This window comes from Accipiter gentilis, chromosome 6 (assembly GCF_929443795.1).
Source record: "Accipiter gentilis chromosome 6, bAccGen1.1, whole genome shotgun sequence".
Taxonomy (NCBI): domain Eukaryota; kingdom Metazoa; phylum Chordata; class Aves; order Accipitriformes; family Accipitridae; genus Astur; species Astur gentilis.
In genome coordinates, this window is record NC_064885.1 from 19,848,536 (window position 1) to 19,866,101 (window position 17,566).

Here is a 17,566-nt window from a genome sequence, read left to right on the forward strand (position 1 = left end):
ATGCAGTAGCTCTTGGGCCAGTCTGGACAGGACAAGATGTTAAAAATGTGCCCTACACTGCAGCTGGGGAGAATGGCCCTACCTGGAGCCTTTGGCAGAAAGCACCTGGGGAGACCCGTGGCCGACCTCCGGGGTTTTGGAGTCGGGGGTATCGAGGATCCGAGGCTCACTATACTCCAACTGAAAAAGATCTCTTGACAGCATATGAAGGAGTTTGAGCCGCCTCAGAAGTGGTTGGTACTGAAACACAGCTCTTCTTAGCACCCTGACTGCCAGTGCTGGGCTGGATGTTCAAAGGGAAAGTTTCCTCTATGCATCATGTGACTGACACCACGTGGAGTAAGTGGATTGCACTGATCACACAGCGAGCTCGCATAGGAAACCCCAGTCACCCAGGAATCTTAGAAGTAATCACGGACTGGCCAGAAGGCAAAGATTTTGGAATGTCGCCAGAGGAAGAGGTGACATGGGCTGAAGAAGCCCCGCTGTATAATAAACTGCCAGAAAATGAGAGGCAATATGCCCTGTTCACTGATGGGTCCTGTCGCATTGTGGGAAAACATTGAAGGTGGAGGGCTGCTGTATGGAGTCCTACACGACTAGTCGCAGAAACTGCTGAAGGAGAAGGTGAATTGAGTCAGTTTGCAGAGGTGAAAGCCATCCAGCTAGCGTTAGACATTGCTGAAAGAGAAAAGTGGCCAGTGCTCTATACTGACTCATGGATGGTGGCAAATGCCCTATGGGGGTGGCTACAGCCATGGAAGAAGGGCAATTGGCAGCGCAGAGGTAAACCCATCTGGGCTGCCGCACTGTGGCAAGATATTGCTGTTCGGATAGAGAAGCTAGCGGTAAAAGTACATCACATAGATGCTCATGTACCCAAGAGTTGAGCCACTGAAGAACATCGAAACAACCAGCAGGCAGATCAGGCCACCATGATTGAAGTGTCTCAGGTGGACCTGGACTGGCAACGTAGGGGTGAGCTATTTATGGCTCAGTGGGCCCACGATACCTCAGGCCATCAGGGAAGAGATGCAACATATAGATGGGCTTGAGATCGAGGGGTGGACTTGACCATGGACACTATTGTGCAGGTTATCAATGAATGTGAAACATGTGCTGCAATTAAGCAAGCCAAGCGGCAAAAACCCCTGTCGCATGGAGGGCGATGGCTGAAATATAAACAGTGGGAGGCCTGGCAGATTGACTATATCACACTCCCATGAACATGCCAAGGCAAGTGCCATGTGCTTACAATGGTGGAAGCAACCACCAGATGGCTGGAAACATATTCTGTGCCCCATGCCACTGCCCAGAACACTATCCTGGGCCTTGAAGAGAAAATTTTGTGGCAACACGGCACCCCAGAAAGAATTGAGTCGGACAACAGGACTCACTTCCAAAACAACCTTGTAGACACCTGGGCCAAAGAACATTGCATTGAGTGGGTGTATCACATCCCTTATCACGCACTGGCCTCCAGAAAAAATTGAACGGTACAATGGACTGCTGAAAACTACATTGAGAGCGATGGGGGGTGGAACTTTCAAACATTGGGATACGCATTTAACAAAAGCCACCTGGTTAGTTAATACTAGAGGATCTGCCAATTGGGCTGGCCCCGCCCAACCAGGAGTTCCACATACTGTAGAAGGGGATAAAGTCCCTGTACTGCGCATGAGGAGTATGTTAGGAAAGACAGTCTGGGTTAGTCCTCCCTCAAGCAGAGGCAAACCCATTCAAGGGGTTGTTTTTGCTCAAAGGCCTGGGTACAGCTGGTGGGTGATGCAGAAGGAGGGGGAGGTTCGATGTGTACCTCAGGGAGATTTGATTTTGGGAGAGAATAGCCAGTGAATTGGGCTGTATGATATTTAACTGCTAAATAATCTGCCAATGCATGTCATTGTATCTATAGTGTCTATATGCCATATCAAGGGTATTATTGTGAGAATTATCCAAATGACTACAGGATGGGCTTTTGAAACTGAGCCAAGTACAACAGCGATAGAACTTGAACTGGCACCCAGCAATTTCCTCAAGATCAACATCTTCGACCTGCAGACCAAGGGCATGAGTTGCACCAAATGTACTAGCCACAAGTTCCAGAGGCAGCGTACAACAACCCAACATCTCACACCATCTCTCTCTTATCCTGAAGAACTGTTACAACAGATAGAGCCCCAAAATCGATGGACACGTTAGAGGGATAGCCTATAGGCTAAAGGAACACTGTGTGTGTGTGTGCGAGGTCGGGGGGTGGAGTCCATATACTTCTATAAAAGACAAAGAAAGTAGTAGTGGTTGATTGGGGGGAAAAAAAACGTAAGATCTGGGCATGATGTAGATGGTATAGAATAAGGGGTGGATAATGTCCTGGGTTCAGCTGGGATAGAGTTAATTTTTACAGGAACCTGGAAGGTGGGGGCATAGCCGGGGCAGCTGACATGAACTAGCCAAGGAGCTATTCCATACCATGTGCCATCATGCTCAGTATATAAATGGGGAGCAGGCCGGGGGGTGGTGTCTGTTTTCGGTGGGGGAAGTGGCGGAGTGTCAGGTCCCGGGTGGTGAGCAGTTGCACTGTGCATCACTCTTTTTGTATACTTTTTCATTAGTGCCGTTGTTGTTGTTGTAATCTTTTTGTGTTTGTCCCAGTAAACTGCCTTTATCTCAACCCTCGAGCTTCCAGTTTCTTTTTTTCTTTTTCTCTCCTCCGTCTCCTTCCCATCCCCCCGGAGGGGGGCGGAGGAGTGAGCGCGCGGCTGCGTGGTCCTTTGTTACCGGCCGGGCTCAAACCACGACACTGTAGAAGGGGATAAAGTCCCTGTAGTGCACATGAAAAATATGTTAGGGAAAACAGTCTGGGTTACTCCTGCCTCAGGCAAAGGTAAACCCATTTGTGGGATTGCTTTTGCTCAAGGGCCTGGGTGCACTTGGTGGGTGATGCGAAAAGATGGAGAAGTCCGATGTGTGCCTCAAGCGGATTTGATTTTAGGTGAAAATAGCCAGAATTAAACTGTATGATATTAGTTGCTATATAACCCTGCTACTGTATGTTATCATTACTATAATTGTTATATGCTATATCCACAGTATTATAGTAAGAATCACTTGGATCAAGCAAGAAAGAACTACGATAAAACTGAGCAAAGCGCAGTAGTGATGGAACCAGAACTGACTCCAGCATGCAACAATCCAACGGTGCACACCATCCTTCTGCTGCGTCAAATGTCATCTACTCGTCACACCATACTGAAGCCCAATTCTGCTCTACCAACTGAGAGGACTTTGCACCATCCCTCCTGCCCAGACAGACTGGTATGACAGATGGAGCCCAGAGTCAGAAACTAAATGAACTCAACAACCATTTTATTAAAATAACCCATGAACTAAAGGAATGTTATCTCTGTGTGTGTATATATTATTGTTCATATGTCTCAAAAGAATGGAAAGGTGATGATGATTGATCAGGATGTAACTAAAGGTACGGGAACTGAGCATGGCATCAATGGTATAGAATAAGGGGTGGATACTGTCCTGGTTTCAGCTGGGAGAGAGTTAACTGTCTTCCTAGTAGCTGGTACAGTGCTATGTTTTGAGTTCAGTATGCCAAGAATGTTGATAACACTGATGTTTTCAATTGGTGCTCAGTATTCTTTAGACTATAGTCAAGGATTTTTCAGCTTCTCATGCCCAGCCAGGGCACAAGAAGTTGGCACAGGACACAACCAGGGCACCTGACCCAAACTGGCCAACGGTGTATTCCATACCATGGGACGTCCCATCTAGTATAGGAACTGGGGAGTGGGGGCAGGGAATCGCCGCTCGGGGACTGGCTGGGTGTCGGTCGGCGGGTGGTGAGCAATTGCCCTGCTCATCATTTGTATGTTCTAATCCTTTTTATTACTACTGTTGTCATTTTATTAGTGTTATCATTATCATTATTAGTTTCTTCTTTTCTGTTCTATTAAACCGTTCTTATCTCAACCCACGAGTTTTACTTCTTTTTTTCCCAATTTTTCTCCCCCATCCCACTGCATGGAGGGGAGGGAGTGAGTGGCTGTGTCGTGTGTAGTTGCTGGCTGGGGTTAAACCACGACAGATGTGGGTGCTGCTTGTAGTGCTGAGCAGCATCTCCAGCAGTGAGCACACAGGATGACTGTGCTCTTCAGTCATACCATCCAGATCAATACATTGAACTTGTTAGAATCTGCTTCCTTGGTAGAAGTCTCTTTCAAACGTAGACACCCCCATCTGCAGCTGAAACAATCTCTTGATATCTGAGTGATGTCCCCAGGCTAATGCCCTGCTTCTGGGTAGCTGGGTCACTGCCAGCATGGCAGGGCACTGTGCAGCACTTGCTCCCTTCACATGTGGCTTTTGGTCTGGCAACTGCTACAATGATATAGCCCCTAATACAGTCTCACTGATTGATAGTATCAAATATACTAGCGACTTGCTCGGATTTCCTTGATGGATTTTTTTTTTGGTAATCAAGCCTATCTTTTCATCAATCTTGTTGAATCAACTTTATTGTCCATAGGGCAGAGCTGCTTGTGGGCAGGTATAGCTCTAGTGATACTGAAGTAGCCTTGGAGCATGAATCAAAGGGAAGAGACTGCGGGTGTAAAGAAGCTTCTCTTCATCCCACTAAAATCTTAATGTTGTTTGGTAACAAAATATTTAATGCACTTTTAGTTAAAGAAACATGTTTGTGAAATCAAAACAATAAACAGCTGTTGATGGCTTAATAGCTTTAGTGTAGCTGGGGCATTCAATCAATCTGAAAAGCAATTTATTGTGAGTATATTTCAAAATGGTGGAGGTTATTGCTGTGATACATCTAACCATAATGGCAATAGGAAAAATATAACCTCTCTTGAGAGCTGTGAAAGGGCTCAGTGACTGGTTTGTTAGATTCTGTGATGAGTTCACAGTCACCTGTGGCTGTGCTGAATAGCTGCGTATGGCTAAAGCAAAGAACTGACCAATTTATTTAAAAAGGTGCCTTGGAAACAAACTTAGGCCTCATGTGGGTGCAGGAAGGGAGAAGACAAGTCCTGGATGCTCAGCTACCAGAATCTGGGTGCTGCTGCCCCTCACTCTCCCTTCAGCAGAACTGCTTGGAAGCAAAGACTCCTTCCTGCAGTGCACCTTCTTTGGTGCTAACAGGCATTGCCAGCCTTGTCTCCTGAGGAAACAAGATGCAGGCAACCAAGTGGACTTGTTAGATCTAATATTCCATTTTGCCTATAGGAAAAATAGTTTGAAACTATTAGCAAGTTTTTACCCACTTTGGTGGCAGCCTACATGTGAGATTCCTGTAATTCATGTGAACATTTGCAGATGGACAGTCCAGAAAATTTATTGGTGTCAGCGGTGATAGAAGGGGAGAAGTCAGCCTGCAGCTGTTATTAGCTTGCCCAGGAGCAGGTGCTTGACTGGTGAGCAGGTAGACCAGCCTCCAGTGCTGTGCAAGCACGGACCCTCGAGAAAGCCATATCTGGTGCTTGGAGATGGCAGTGCTGCCCTGGGAGGGAAAGGGACAGTGAGGGAAAGCTGAGAGCTCCCTTACAGGAGCTGAGGATACTGGGGTGTTCCTGGGGAGAGGCACTGGGACACCTGGCAGGAGCATCTCAGTGGGAGCAAAGCTGTACTAGTCCTACTGCCACTGGAACTGCTCCCTTGCTTTGGTTTCACTACCTATTGCTGCGTAGAGCACTGCCTGCTATCTGTGAACATCCGGAAACCCATTTGCATCTACAAATATAACCTTTCTTCAGAGGTTAAAATGATAATTTTTTAAAAAAAAGGATGGATAAACTTTCTTGTTTGCTCTCAAGTCTGATTTATTTAAGTGTAGAGCTACTCCTTAACTTTATGGTTTGTAAATCTGACCTTCACCTTGACAGCTCTAGTACATGTGAAAGCAGCTCATTTTAACTTGGCTATCTGTAATCACACTACAGTTATTCTGTTAATTGTTTTGTAACTATCCAAATCTATCTGCTGTGTCTCTCTTCAGTTGCTTCCAGGGGCTACTATAATCAAGATGATCAAGCCAGTTGCTGGCAGGAAAAATGTCTGTTCACAAGAACTAGAAAGATGCAATATTTCAGTCAGATTGTAACAACCACCGAGTCAGCCTGGGAGCTCACCTGGCCCAGCAGCAGAGGATGCCTGAGGAAAATAAGAAACAGAGCAAAAGTGCAGTGCTGCTTGGTCATGTTCTGCACCCAGGCCGGGCTCAGACACCTGCAGCCAGGATACTGTGTAGTTGATAATACTTTATGATAAGAAATGCCACAGCTTAACTGTACCAAAACCCACTACCTTTTGTTTTGAACAAGCTATTGCCAGGCTAATTTGGTGTTTCTTTGTAGAAATAAAGTCTCTTCATCCCTTTGCTGGCCTGAAGAGTCCCAGTCTGCTTTAACTGGTCCTTGACTGTGAACATTCCTCATCCCCTTCTTTGTATCTTTTCTTGTTCTATCATGTCCTTCTGTGATGGTGAAACAAAAAATGCATGCAATATCCAAAATGGGAGCCACAATGGCATAGTGATGCCTTGAGGGTTTTTTTCTTCCTCTTTCTATTTGATTTGCTTTTCTGTCTGTGACTGAGCATTGAACAATGTTTTACCAGAACTATCTATTGTAGCTCCAAATCTAGCTTCTAAGTGGGAATGGTCAGTTACCACAGGCTTTTAAAGTTGGAGATATTTACCCAGGTACCTCATTTACTTTTATTGGCCATTTTGTTATTCAGCTGCTTGGTACTGTGAGGTCCTCACCTGATTCTTCCTTCTCTGGCCTGGGCTTTACTATCCTGGGTAACCCAGCATCATCAGAAAATTTTGGCGCTTCTGTATTCACAAAAAGTGAAGCAGAGCTCAAAGGAAAGAAAGTGAAGCTGTGAATGCCTGAAAGATCTAGGGCAACTCACACCTGTTGGAGCAAAGCATATTCTAGTGACATGAATAACCTTTTGACCTGTACTATTTGGACCAAATTGCTGAAGGAAATAATCAAACATTTGTGTTTCCCAGGGATGGTCTATATATCACTGCCATTGGTTGTTTCTCACGTGCAAAAGTGTTACAGCCCTACAGAGAACATTTTGCCTGCTCAACCTGAGGGCAAAGCACTTCAGATGCAGCTGTAAGTGCCATTTAGTTTTTAATTAAGTTCTTACAGAGCTTTGTATGCATGTGCTTTTGCCTACTGATTAAATAGGAAATATTCTGTTTTTTTAAAACAATGTACAGTGGGGGTTTTTCAGTGCCTGAAGGATTATAGAAATTTTTTTTGTGTGTAATAGCAGTCTAATATAGCTATTGAGAAAACAAAGGCATCTGTAAACTTGCTTTTTTGTATTCCTTTATCTTTGTTTCTAGTTAATCAACAGGCAGAGCTGAATTGCTCCACGGGGGCTGGCTCTGGCTTAGCAATGGGCCCACCCAAAGACAGTCTCACAGGGCTGGCAGCTCCAGGACTGTTCCCCATGAGGAAGCAAGTCACACAAACAACTGTGCTGCCCAAACTGCATTCCCCTATGCCCAAGGGAACGTCCTCTATGCTTTGATTTCTGTCTCTGACAGAGCTGACTGATGTATGTGGGATTTTCTGGCTTTGAGAGCTATCTACAAAAAGTACATATTGATTGGATCCTCCTGGGGCAGGTGGGTGGGATAAGCTCATTACCATCAGCCTCTTCTATAATGTAGCAAAGTTTTTATGAGTCAATGGCCTTATCTAAAAAACTTCATGCAAACTTTAGAATAAGGTACCTGAAGAACTTGCTGCTGGCAAAAGTAAAAATTTTTTGAACTAATGAGACTTTCTGAAAAAGAGAAAATGAGAAATGACTGTTTCAAAAATGAGCAGAAATTAAAACACTAGACTCTTTCACCAGGTACCCTGTGAAGTGCTATAGTATCTGCTTAAATGTGGTTGCTGCTGAGCCAGATTTGCATTTGTGGCACCATGGCATCTCCAATTACTGCACAGCAGTGAAGAAGCCTGCAGGGTGGCAACTATTAGTGGAGGGCTCTGCTAACTGATCCATACCAGCACTTGTACTGGACATCGAGTGCTGTTATTTCAGTTGCCCTCTGCATGGAGTCTGAAAAAAGGAAAGGGGTCCTAGAGCAAAAAGAAAGGAGGAGATGGAATGAACATGGTTGCAGCATATCACAAATGCTGCATGTCAGTGCACAGTGTGCTTTCTGGTTGGCCGTAGAAGATGTGGTGCTCTGTTTGGCACACTGATTCCACTGTGCACAGTCCATTGAGCAACTGATGAGAACTCATCAGTTCTTCTCTAGTCCAATGTTGTGTTTCAAATGGACAGACCCAGTGGGGGGAAGTAGTCATGTACAGCAACAGAATCCTTGATAGAAAAGGGATTAAAATTAATATTTAAAACAACTGTATCTCTTGGCTGTATCCCCTGATACAACTGTTTTAAATGCTAATTCTCGTCCTCTTTTTACAATGTCTTAGACCTCCTTTAGGATGGAAGCCCTGAGAATTTATTTCCATCTCCAATCTGTGCACTAGCAAACGGAAAACTTTGATATGAGTTAAACTGAAAGCCTGTAATTGTTAGAAGACTGTCACACAATGTCAGATCTGTGATCTTCCTAGCTCTGGAGGGGTGTAACGCCAAGCTTCAAAAGACAAAATAAGAAACAGTAAAGGAGGTAGGTGGAAAGGTGTATGTCAGAGTGAGCCTTAGTTACACGAATCCTCCTAAGAACATCCAGTGTTGTAGCAGACCACGTTGTGACCTGAGCGACCCTGAGCCTGATAACCTCTGTGACTTTGTCATCCTCCTACAACACCATTGATTCCTCGAGAGGAGAGCTGCAGGATGTGGCTGTATCAGGAACATCATTATTCTCTTCTGTCATAATCCAAAACACGTACCTCACCTCCCAGTTGGAACTACACCTCTCCTATCGACTGCCAAAACCAACAGCTACTGATGGGTGTACAGAGAAGTTGCTTTTTGCTAATTATTTAATTACAGCTAATGGCTGTTTTCTGTGTGAATTAGCATATGTCAGTGCTTCTCATAGTTTATTTGAATAGGATATACAGATCAGGGAGTGAAAGGGGAAGTGCTATTTGGCTTTGCAGGCAGTGCTGGCAGGTAGACCTGAGTGCATGGCTGTACCATAGGACTCCACCAAGCAAGAGAAGTGCCTTCTCCCACTGACAGCTGCTGTAACCCCAGAAGAGTGGGGCAGAGGTACTGGCGGTACATAGCTGATATAGGGACCCCTTCTGCGGTTTTAGGAAATATTAAACAGGAGGATTAAAACCTTTCAAAGATTGAATAGGTTCTGCTTTCATAATATTTTTCTTTTTAGCGTCCATAAGAGTTGGCACAGATTGGTGCGCTACAAAACACTCTTTTTTTCCCCTTGCTCAGAACATCTTTAATTAATTCTTGGCAAGACTACCTAACTCTGCGTGTAGATAGGAATAACTCCAGCAAAGCTGGGGCCTCCTGCAAGGCCACTCACCTGGATCTCTCCGCTCCAGGACTTTGCATGAATATGCTGAATTTCTGGGCGTGATACTCCTGTGGCAGACAAGTGGATGTGGTAGAGCAAAGGCACCAATGTTAGGACCCACACACACATTTGGGAAATGCAGGTGTCTAGACTCGAGATAGATAAATTATTTTGTAGACCATAAAGGCAACTGAAAACTCCCAGCCGAGAGAGCAGATCCAATCAGCAACCGTACAATCAGATCATTGCAGCATGAACGTGAGCAGCGAGCTCTGCACTGGGATTTCAGTGGCTCATTTCTAGAGCAGAGCCATCTGAAAACAGCTGCCGGGTTTGGCAACATGACCTGAATGGCCATGTCTTCTAGGAGCACAGAAATCCCCACATCTCCCCATGAGTTGCAGAGCACTTTGTGCTACACCTTAGTCCCTGACCACATCTGCTGCCATCAGGAGTTTTGTGCTAAAAGAAAATCAAGATGTACACATCAACTGAATAGTCTCCAAACTGTGTCTTCCTTCCAGGCTTCTCAAAGTGCTGGATCCTTTCAGCAACCTGCACAGATTGGAGCCCAAAGGACCTGCCTGGCATTGGGAGAGGAATCTCTCCAGGAAAGCAATATAATGTGAAAATGCATTTCAATGCACCTTATCGACCCCGTTCGAAGGCTGTAGTACCTGCAGTATCAGCATGGCTGAGGTCATTTGGGACCTACTCCTTTCCATAATGTAAGCCAATTTATTTCAGTGGGTGCTTGGTGCCTATGTACGCTTTAATATCTAGATTTTAAAGGTGCCAAGTAAGAACATAAATCAGTGTCAAGTGTTCGTGGTTTTTTTGACTCAGTTGGAGACGGAACTCAGTATCCTGTTAGCAATTTGCTTGAATAAAATTTAAAATCTATTTTTCTAAAGCAGCAGAAAGACAATCAGGAGGGCAGTAAAGGTAATAATCACTGAATTTGTTTCTGGATTTTCTCCCTCCATCTTCAAAATACAAAAGTATTATTGCCAAAGTTGATTCTGATTTCCTCTCAGAAACTGTCTACTGTTTCTTCCATGGACAGTACTGAAATATAATGCAAATGTGAGCAGTTAAAATATCTCTACTTGAAGGGGACAAAATCAGATTGGTGTAGTAACTTGGTGACGTTTCTCTCCTTTTCTCCCAACCCTTCCTTAAACAGCACCGCTATTTTACAGCAATAGAAATCCTTTTGGAGTTCTGTAGCTGACTCGGAGCTACAGACCTTTACTACTGTGAGAAGAAGAAAAGGAGAGAGAAAGAGGTAATTTCTAAAGTGAAATTAAATTAACCACAAAATAAAACATTTCCAAAGACAGTTAATTTCATGTCAGTTCAGAGTAGCCTTTTGGATTTATGCCACTTATAAATAAAATATCAGTACGCACTTCAGGACTGTGGTACTTTTAATACTCTGTGTTGCAGTTCAGAAACTGTAAGAAAATGTCATTGGATCTCGTTATGCCTAAATTAATAATTAGAATCTGTTTTGGAACATATTCTTCTAATAAAAGAAGAAATAATAGACTTTGCGTAATTATTAATCTTGTATTAATCCTCAGCTGTACAGATTGTTTTTCAGAAACACAAGCAGTGTCTTGCAGAAAAGATGACATTTATTGTCTTGTTTTTCTTCTGTATGCTGATGAACATGCTAACAGGTAAGATTACTGATGAATTTATTCTCATTTATTTTTTCAAGCTGCCAGAAATATTTTGTTACTAATGCAGTATCTTCTATTTAGTATCAGATATTGCTTGTGTATTAAATGCAATTGCTCTGGCTGTTGAGAGTATTTGGTTTGTAGCACTGAGGGACTGCAAATGGGGAATTCCTTATTCAGCTGTTCAAGAAACAAAAAATGTTTGGCTATACAGAGAGTCCTACATATGCATTAAAGAACTTGTCAGCTTCTGGCTACACAGCAAACCTTTTATTAACAGAAAGTCCTGCTGTGTGGGAGCTGGTACCGATGAGTTTCCTCTTTATTTACAGATGCCCGATCAATCCAGGATGGAGATGGTAATTCTTAATGTCTTTTTCTTTTCCTTGTATCACTAACAATTAGAAGAGTCATTTGTAACTCCCAGACCTGATCCCCAGCAGCGATTTTGGCAGGACGCTTACTAACTGCAGTGGGCTGTGGAAGGACTTTCCTCTAGTTCTGGTGGAGAAAGAGGAGTGACTTTTTTGAAATTTAAAGAAATTTATTAAAAGCTGACATATTAATGTCTAATAATAGAGCTAATATACTTGCGGTCTTAAAAAAAAATGGGTTATGGTCAAATCACTAATTCTGTTGTACAAAACTGTAATTGGAAAGCATCAGACTTAAAAACATATTAGATGTCTGAGAATTTTGTCTTTCCTGAACACTAATACTATATGTCTGTCTGGTTATGGGCAAGAAATACTGACGTGCACAACAAAACGCTTAAAATTTACAGATTGCCACAAATCCAATTAAATAAATGTTGGAATAAATCCCTTAGCACAGCTACCCTGTGGTTCGTGTCACTTTGCATGATTAGCCCCTTGGATTAGTGTTTGCCTTTGATTAAAAAAACTCCTTAACATCCTAATGATGTTTACACTGGCTTACTGATTATTATATTAGTTAACCTCTCTTTGGTGTTTTCAGACAGAATTCTTTCTGAAATCAAAGTTGCATAGAAGTATCTGCAATAAAAAGTACTGCTATTGCTGGTGTACATCTCCATATAACCAGCAGGATAGCCAGCAGCATCCCGAGTGCACAGATACAAATATGCAGGGAGAGTATTATAATAGATATGGAAAATAGAAATACATATACAAAATAAGGGCTAATATGATTACCTTTAATTCAAAACATTTTTCCCTATGCTCCATTATATTTCCTTATGGCTCTAAAATCTTTTGAATGTATCATCTCTGTTTTCACAAGTTTAAGGGTGCTATTGTATTTGTGCACAGCAAATATTTCTGCAGCAACCTCATGGACAGTCAGGAAAGCGTGTGTCAATCTAAAAATAAAATGCTGTTCAGGCAGTAACATGTTGCTCTCATTACCAACAATTATGGTTTCCTTTCACACTGGGCCAAACAGCAGACTGCAAAGTGAATCTAAGGTCAGCTGGTATAAACAGTGAATTCTCCTCTGCAGACAGCATTTGGCTGGTTCATTTGATTTGGTATATGCCATCTATGTCTGTGAGCTGCAAACTTTACTCTGTAAAATTAAGGTCTGACAATAGGATTGTTGAAGGCTCTTAATTCCCACTAAAGATCCTGGTCCCAAGCTGAGCCTGGTGAGTGGAATGGCTCCCATCTATTTAAATGGGCTTTAAATGAAATCAAAATACTGCGTTTAGTTTTGCTGCAAAGACAGACATTTGTAACTGTGTGGTCTGAGCTAGTGTTTACATTTTATATATGCTTCTCTGTTTGCCCAGATTTGGGCCCAAAGGTGGTCGAGCTCCTGCATTTTCGGAATTGATTTTGTTTTCATTTTCCTGCTGAATTTGAAATCTTGTTTCAATGAGTATTTCCTGTTTTCTCAGGTATTCCTAGAGCAGGCTGTCTTCCAAGTGGCAATGCATTTTCTCTCTGTTTCCTTAGCCTGTTTCCTATAGCCTGCTGAGATGAGGCACAACTCTGTGGTCCCAGGCAATGTCAGGGTAGCACAGACCCAGTCCCCGGGATCCCGGGGCAGATCCTGCACCTCTGGTTTCTGCTGTACTCAGCTGAGCTGCCTTGATGCTGGGATGGTGAGGGAGCAACTGCATGGCCCTTTCCCCTGGCTCTCCTGTGGGCAGAGCAGGCAGCTGCATTGGCACAGCATAGATGGTGGCACCTTATTCTTTATATTTTTATATTGGGCAGAGGGAGAAAATGGTGTGGAATGAGGAAAAATAGCATTCAATTGCAATTGCTCCTTGCTTTTAAATAACCAGCAGCCTCCTAGAAGTTAAAGCAGCCCAATGAATTCTTGAATTTCCCCAAATACTGATGGTGTCCCTTAATTCCTGCTCTCCATCTTGTCCCACTCTGTCATTCCTGGTGCGACCAGAGCAGAGAATACCGGCTTCCTCTTCTGCAGAGCAGGGGCACGGAGAGGGGGAAATGGCTCTTCCTGTCTCTCTGCTGCTGGGGGAGCCCACAACCCCCTCAAGTGAACCCACAACCCCAAACCATGTTGGCTCCCAAGCCCAAGATTTCAACAAAAATGCTTTGTATTATAGTAATCTGCAATATTTTTTATTTTTTAATTTTTTTTTAGATCTCTACCAGGAATCTGTAGCTTTGCCATACTGGCCCTTCTCATCCAACGATTTCTGGTCCTATGTGGAGTATTTCCGGACCCTGGGAGCCTACGACAGGATCGATGAAATGGCCAGAGCCTTCTTTGCCCAGTTTCCTTTTGGGAGTCACCTTGGCTATCATGTGCCCAACCACGAGCACTAAATGCTTTGCTTGTTTTTTGCTGGAACTGGTGCCAAGATGTGTAAGTGAATACGCGGCTGCCAGCAACCGCACCTGAACTGCCCCTCAGCCACTTATTAATACTCATAGCAGTCATGCATAACGTTTCATGCTTTACATTAGTCTTGTCTTTTTCACAATTTATGCTTTTGTGCGAAATCAATAAACTCCTTGATTCTGTTGCACGGTTTTGAGAGGGGTTTTTTTACACAAAAAAATGCTCACAGCATTGACTCAGGAAACCACTCTCTGTGTGTATAGTAGTTAAATGCCAGCCCACCCCCTTTGGTGGCTGGAAGGACCACCAGTAGAATTCACAGCCCCATGCTTTGCAGCTCCTTGGCTAGCTCGGCGCCATCTTCCTCACGTGAGGCCTGAGGCCTGGGGCCTGCGCCCAGCCCCGCCGTTGCCATGGCGAGGAGGACGGGGTGAGCAAAATGGCGGAGCCACCCCGGCCTCCTCGCCATGGCAACGGCGGGGCCCGCCCCGCACAGGGCAACCAGAGAGAGGCGACACCGCCAAGCGCGCAGAGTGGCGCGCCGCTGGCCCTATCTCGTAACGGAAGTAGGCGCTGCGCGTCCGGAAGCGGTGGCGCGACGGGGGCCGAGCGGGGTTGCCGCCATGAAGCCGGCGGTGGACGAGATGTTTCCTGAGGGAGCCGGTCCTTACGTGGATCTTGATGAGGTGAGGTGGGGAGGTGTTGGGGGAGCTGCCTGCGAGGTTGGGGGGTGGCAGGGCCGTGCTGCCCGGCCGCGGCCCGGCCGCTCTCAGCGCCTGCTTTCCCAGGCAGGGGGAAGCACGGGGCTGCTGATGGACCTGGCCGCCAACGAGAAAGCGGTGCACGCCGACTTCTTTAACGGTAAGGGCCGCCGCGCTCCGGGGGTCGGGAGGGGTAAGGGGTCACCGCGGTGCCTGCCCGCCCGGCGGGGATGGTAACGCCTGGGGCCTGCCAAGTAACAGCTGCAGAAACTGAAGATTGTCAAAACAAACCTCGCTCGGTTTCTCTCTGATCTCACGTCTGGTGCCTGGCAGTCGCTAAAGTTCTCCCTGACCACGCTTCTAGGGGCGGTACGGTAAGAGCGCGTCAGTGTTAAGTGATGCAGGTGGGGGTGATATAATGCTTATTTCTCCTCTCCTGGAGGTTTTAGGCGATTTAGCATGTAAATCACTACAAGGAACAATGCCTTGATCTGTTTGCGTAACAAATAGCATATATTACACAGTGCAAATACATATAAAAATGTGGACAGAACTTTACAAAATTGTCTCTGGGTGTTACTACTTTATAGATAATTCTTTAATCTCTTAAGGCATGCATGCATATGTACCCAAAGCAAAATAAAACTTTGGTTTTTATATGCTTTCTCTGTTTGAAAGTCAAGTGTATGCATATAAGGTATATACAGCTGCTTCTAGAGGAGAACAGCTATGTATCTGGCCACTTAGGGGTAGAATATATGCCACATTAGATTTGGTTACTAAAGTGGGGGGTTTTATGCTTCTTAAGAAGTATATTTAGACATTTCAACAGTGAATTTCAGATATATTATTAAATCAAGTTGCTGTGGTGGTGTTGATGTCACAAACTGGTATTAATTATGAAATCAAGTAGGTTTCACACATTGCTTAAGACTTAGAATACAGCAGAAAAAGGAAGTTCAGCTTTGATATACTCTGAACAGTTGGGAGGGACCTAGCTCTTTGCTGGAGCCAGTATATTCAGGAACAGGTATTTCCATAAAGTTCTACCATCAAGTTCATAGAGTCATAGAATGGTTTGGGTTGGAAGGGACCTTAAAGATCATCTAGGTGCACCCCCCTGCCATGGGCAGGGACACCTTTCATAAGATCAGGTTGCTCAAAGCCCCACTTGTGGTATTGTATTCCATTGGTAGTTTAGGGCTCTTATAAATGAGGATTAATCATCATTTTATTGTATGGCACTTGTACGTTGCCTTCTGTAAGAATAAAGACTTGTTTTCAATTATTTTGTTAGTTTATGCTCAATATATGAAGAAAGTGCAAAGCCAAGTGGTTAAGAGTGATTCCCAAAGATGCATAGAACAGCTGTCATTAGCTGGTCACATTTGACTAGTCTGAGTGAGATGAGTTTTCTGAGAGAGAACTATTATGAGCACCTTCACAGCAATGAAATGTTTTTTAAGGAAGGCAACAGCAAATCACAAATGTGAATGTCAATCTGCAAAATTTATAGTATCCAGGCACACACTTATGACCTAAAGCCAGAATTCTGCAGAAGCGTCTACGTCTGAGACTTGCTGCATACGTAAAGCTAGTAGTACTTGTTTAGTTCTGGAGTCTGGGAATCATGGTTGATCCACTCTGAATGTGATGGCTATTTAACGCATTTATAAAAGCTCCTCCTTTGAAGCTTTACTTTGCATTCATGAATTTAATTGCAAAGCTTGTATTGTACAAGTGAACCAGTTTAATTGGTGTATGATAGAGAATATATACACAGATCTGCCTGTCTTTGTCTTTTCCTACACTGATGTTACGTTTCTAGTAACTGATGGTGCAATAACTCTTATTCACTTAATTTACCTTTTCTTCTGTCTTTAATCCAAATCATGAAGAACCATACTTGAGTATGTACATATGTAACAGTTGAAACTTTTAAGGTTAATTTTACCTTATCTTATTTTTCTGACTAGATTTTGAAGATCTCTTTGATGATGATGACATCCAGTGAACTTAGTTGTCCAGCTATCCAATGCTGAGATGTGGATTTTTCTCTAGGATCGCCTGTGGTGCCCATTATTTATTAAAATAATCAAGACAGGAAAATCACAGGGGGAGGACGACACCTGTATAAGCTGCCTGGGGAATATGAAAACCAGATGGTTAAAGATAACTAAGGAGGGAATTGTGGACTGTTATTTCTAGGAAGCTGCATGTGGATTTTTCTTTAAATTTTACTTGCTGATGTGTTCATTCAATAAAATATTAAACACCCCCCCCTCCCTCTCTCTCTGGGATATACTTTGAAAGTAGATATTGCTGTGTTCTGAGCTCCCTTAGAGAATGTTTTTTTTATTAAATCATTTACTATTTTGGATATTATATAAAGATACATGGCAGGGCATATTGCTGCCTAGAAAAGATTTGTTCATCCCACAATATAGGATTATCTAGGGCTAAGACAGTTGCTTGTTCTGAATAGTCTGACTCATTTGCCAGTTGCACTGAGAAGAGTGTATGTTGTCTTCTAAGATAGATACTCAACTACCATCAGTACTTTTAGAAAGTACAGGAATAAAAAGTAGTAATTTTATCTTGATATTTTAAGCAGAGAAATGTTCTGGCCCTCGGCCATGGGAATGCTTGGATTTAAACATATAATTTAATTCTTGAAATTGTACTCTACAGAAAGAAAATAATTTTAGGGTTCTTTTCTCCTACAGCAGGTAATGTAATTATTCATACTCACGGGTATAGTGTATATGAATCAGTCTGTTAGATATTAGTTCAGATTTTGACACAAGTTTTCAGTTCAGATTTTGACACAAGTTTTTAGAACATCTTAGAAGTGT

At 43.5% G+C, this 17,566-nt stretch overlaps 2 protein-coding genes across 2 annotated transcripts; both read left to right on the forward strand.

The window, feature by feature from the left end:
* The first annotated feature begins 10,735 nt into the window (after nucleotides 1–10,735).
* OTOS (otospiralin) lies at nucleotides 10,736–14,170 on the forward strand. Its single transcript, XM_049802216.1, has 4 exons — nucleotides 10,736–10,811; nucleotides 11,118–11,208; nucleotides 11,544–11,570; nucleotides 13,810–14,170. Exons 2-4 carry the CDS (start codon nucleotides 11,157–11,159, stop codon nucleotides 13,992–13,994), a joined length of 264 nt encoding a protein of 87 aa, XP_049658173.1. The 5' UTR covers nucleotides 10,736–10,811; nucleotides 11,118–11,156; the 3' UTR covers nucleotides 13,995–14,170.
* Nucleotides 14,171–14,551: 381 nt separating this feature from the next.
* Nucleotides 14,552–16,993, forward strand: COPS9 (COP9 signalosome subunit 9). Its single transcript, XM_049802217.1, has 3 exons — nucleotides 14,552–14,696; nucleotides 14,799–14,871; nucleotides 16,688–16,993. The coding sequence occupies exons 1-3, from the start codon at nucleotides 14,634–14,636 to the stop codon at nucleotides 16,723–16,725; spliced, it is 174 nt and encodes a 57-aa protein (XP_049658174.1). The 5' UTR covers nucleotides 14,552–14,633; the 3' UTR covers nucleotides 16,726–16,993.
* Nucleotides 16,994–17,566: the final 573 nt, after the last annotated feature.

What these genes read in the sequence shown, in the direction of transcription:
- OTOS (XM_049802216.1), top strand. Translation starts at nt 11,157, where the DNA reads ATGACATTTATTGTCTTGTTTTTCTTCTGTATGCTGATGAACATGCTA. An exon ending in GCTGATGAACATGCTAACAG is followed by an intron (nt 11,209 to 11,543) that starts GTAAGATTACTG and finishes CTTTATTTACAG; the next exon opens with ATGCCCGATCAATCCAGGAT. An exon ending in ATCAATCCAGGATGGAGATG is followed by an intron (nt 11,571 to 13,809) that starts GTAATTCTTAAT and finishes ATTTTTTTTTAG; the next exon opens with ATCTCTACCAGGAATCTGTA.
- COPS9 (XM_049802217.1), top strand. Translation starts at nt 14,634, where the DNA reads ATGAAGCCGGCGGTGGACGAGATGTTTCCTGAGGGAGCCGGTCCTTAC. An exon ending in CTTACGTGGATCTTGATGAG is followed by an intron (nt 14,697 to 14,798) that starts GTGAGGTGGGGA and finishes CTGCTTTCCCAG; the next exon opens with GCAGGGGGAAGCACGGGGCT. An exon ending in GCACGCCGACTTCTTTAACG is followed by an intron (nt 14,872 to 16,687) that starts GTAAGGGCCGCC and finishes TTTTCTGACTAG; the next exon opens with ATTTTGAAGATCTCTTTGAT.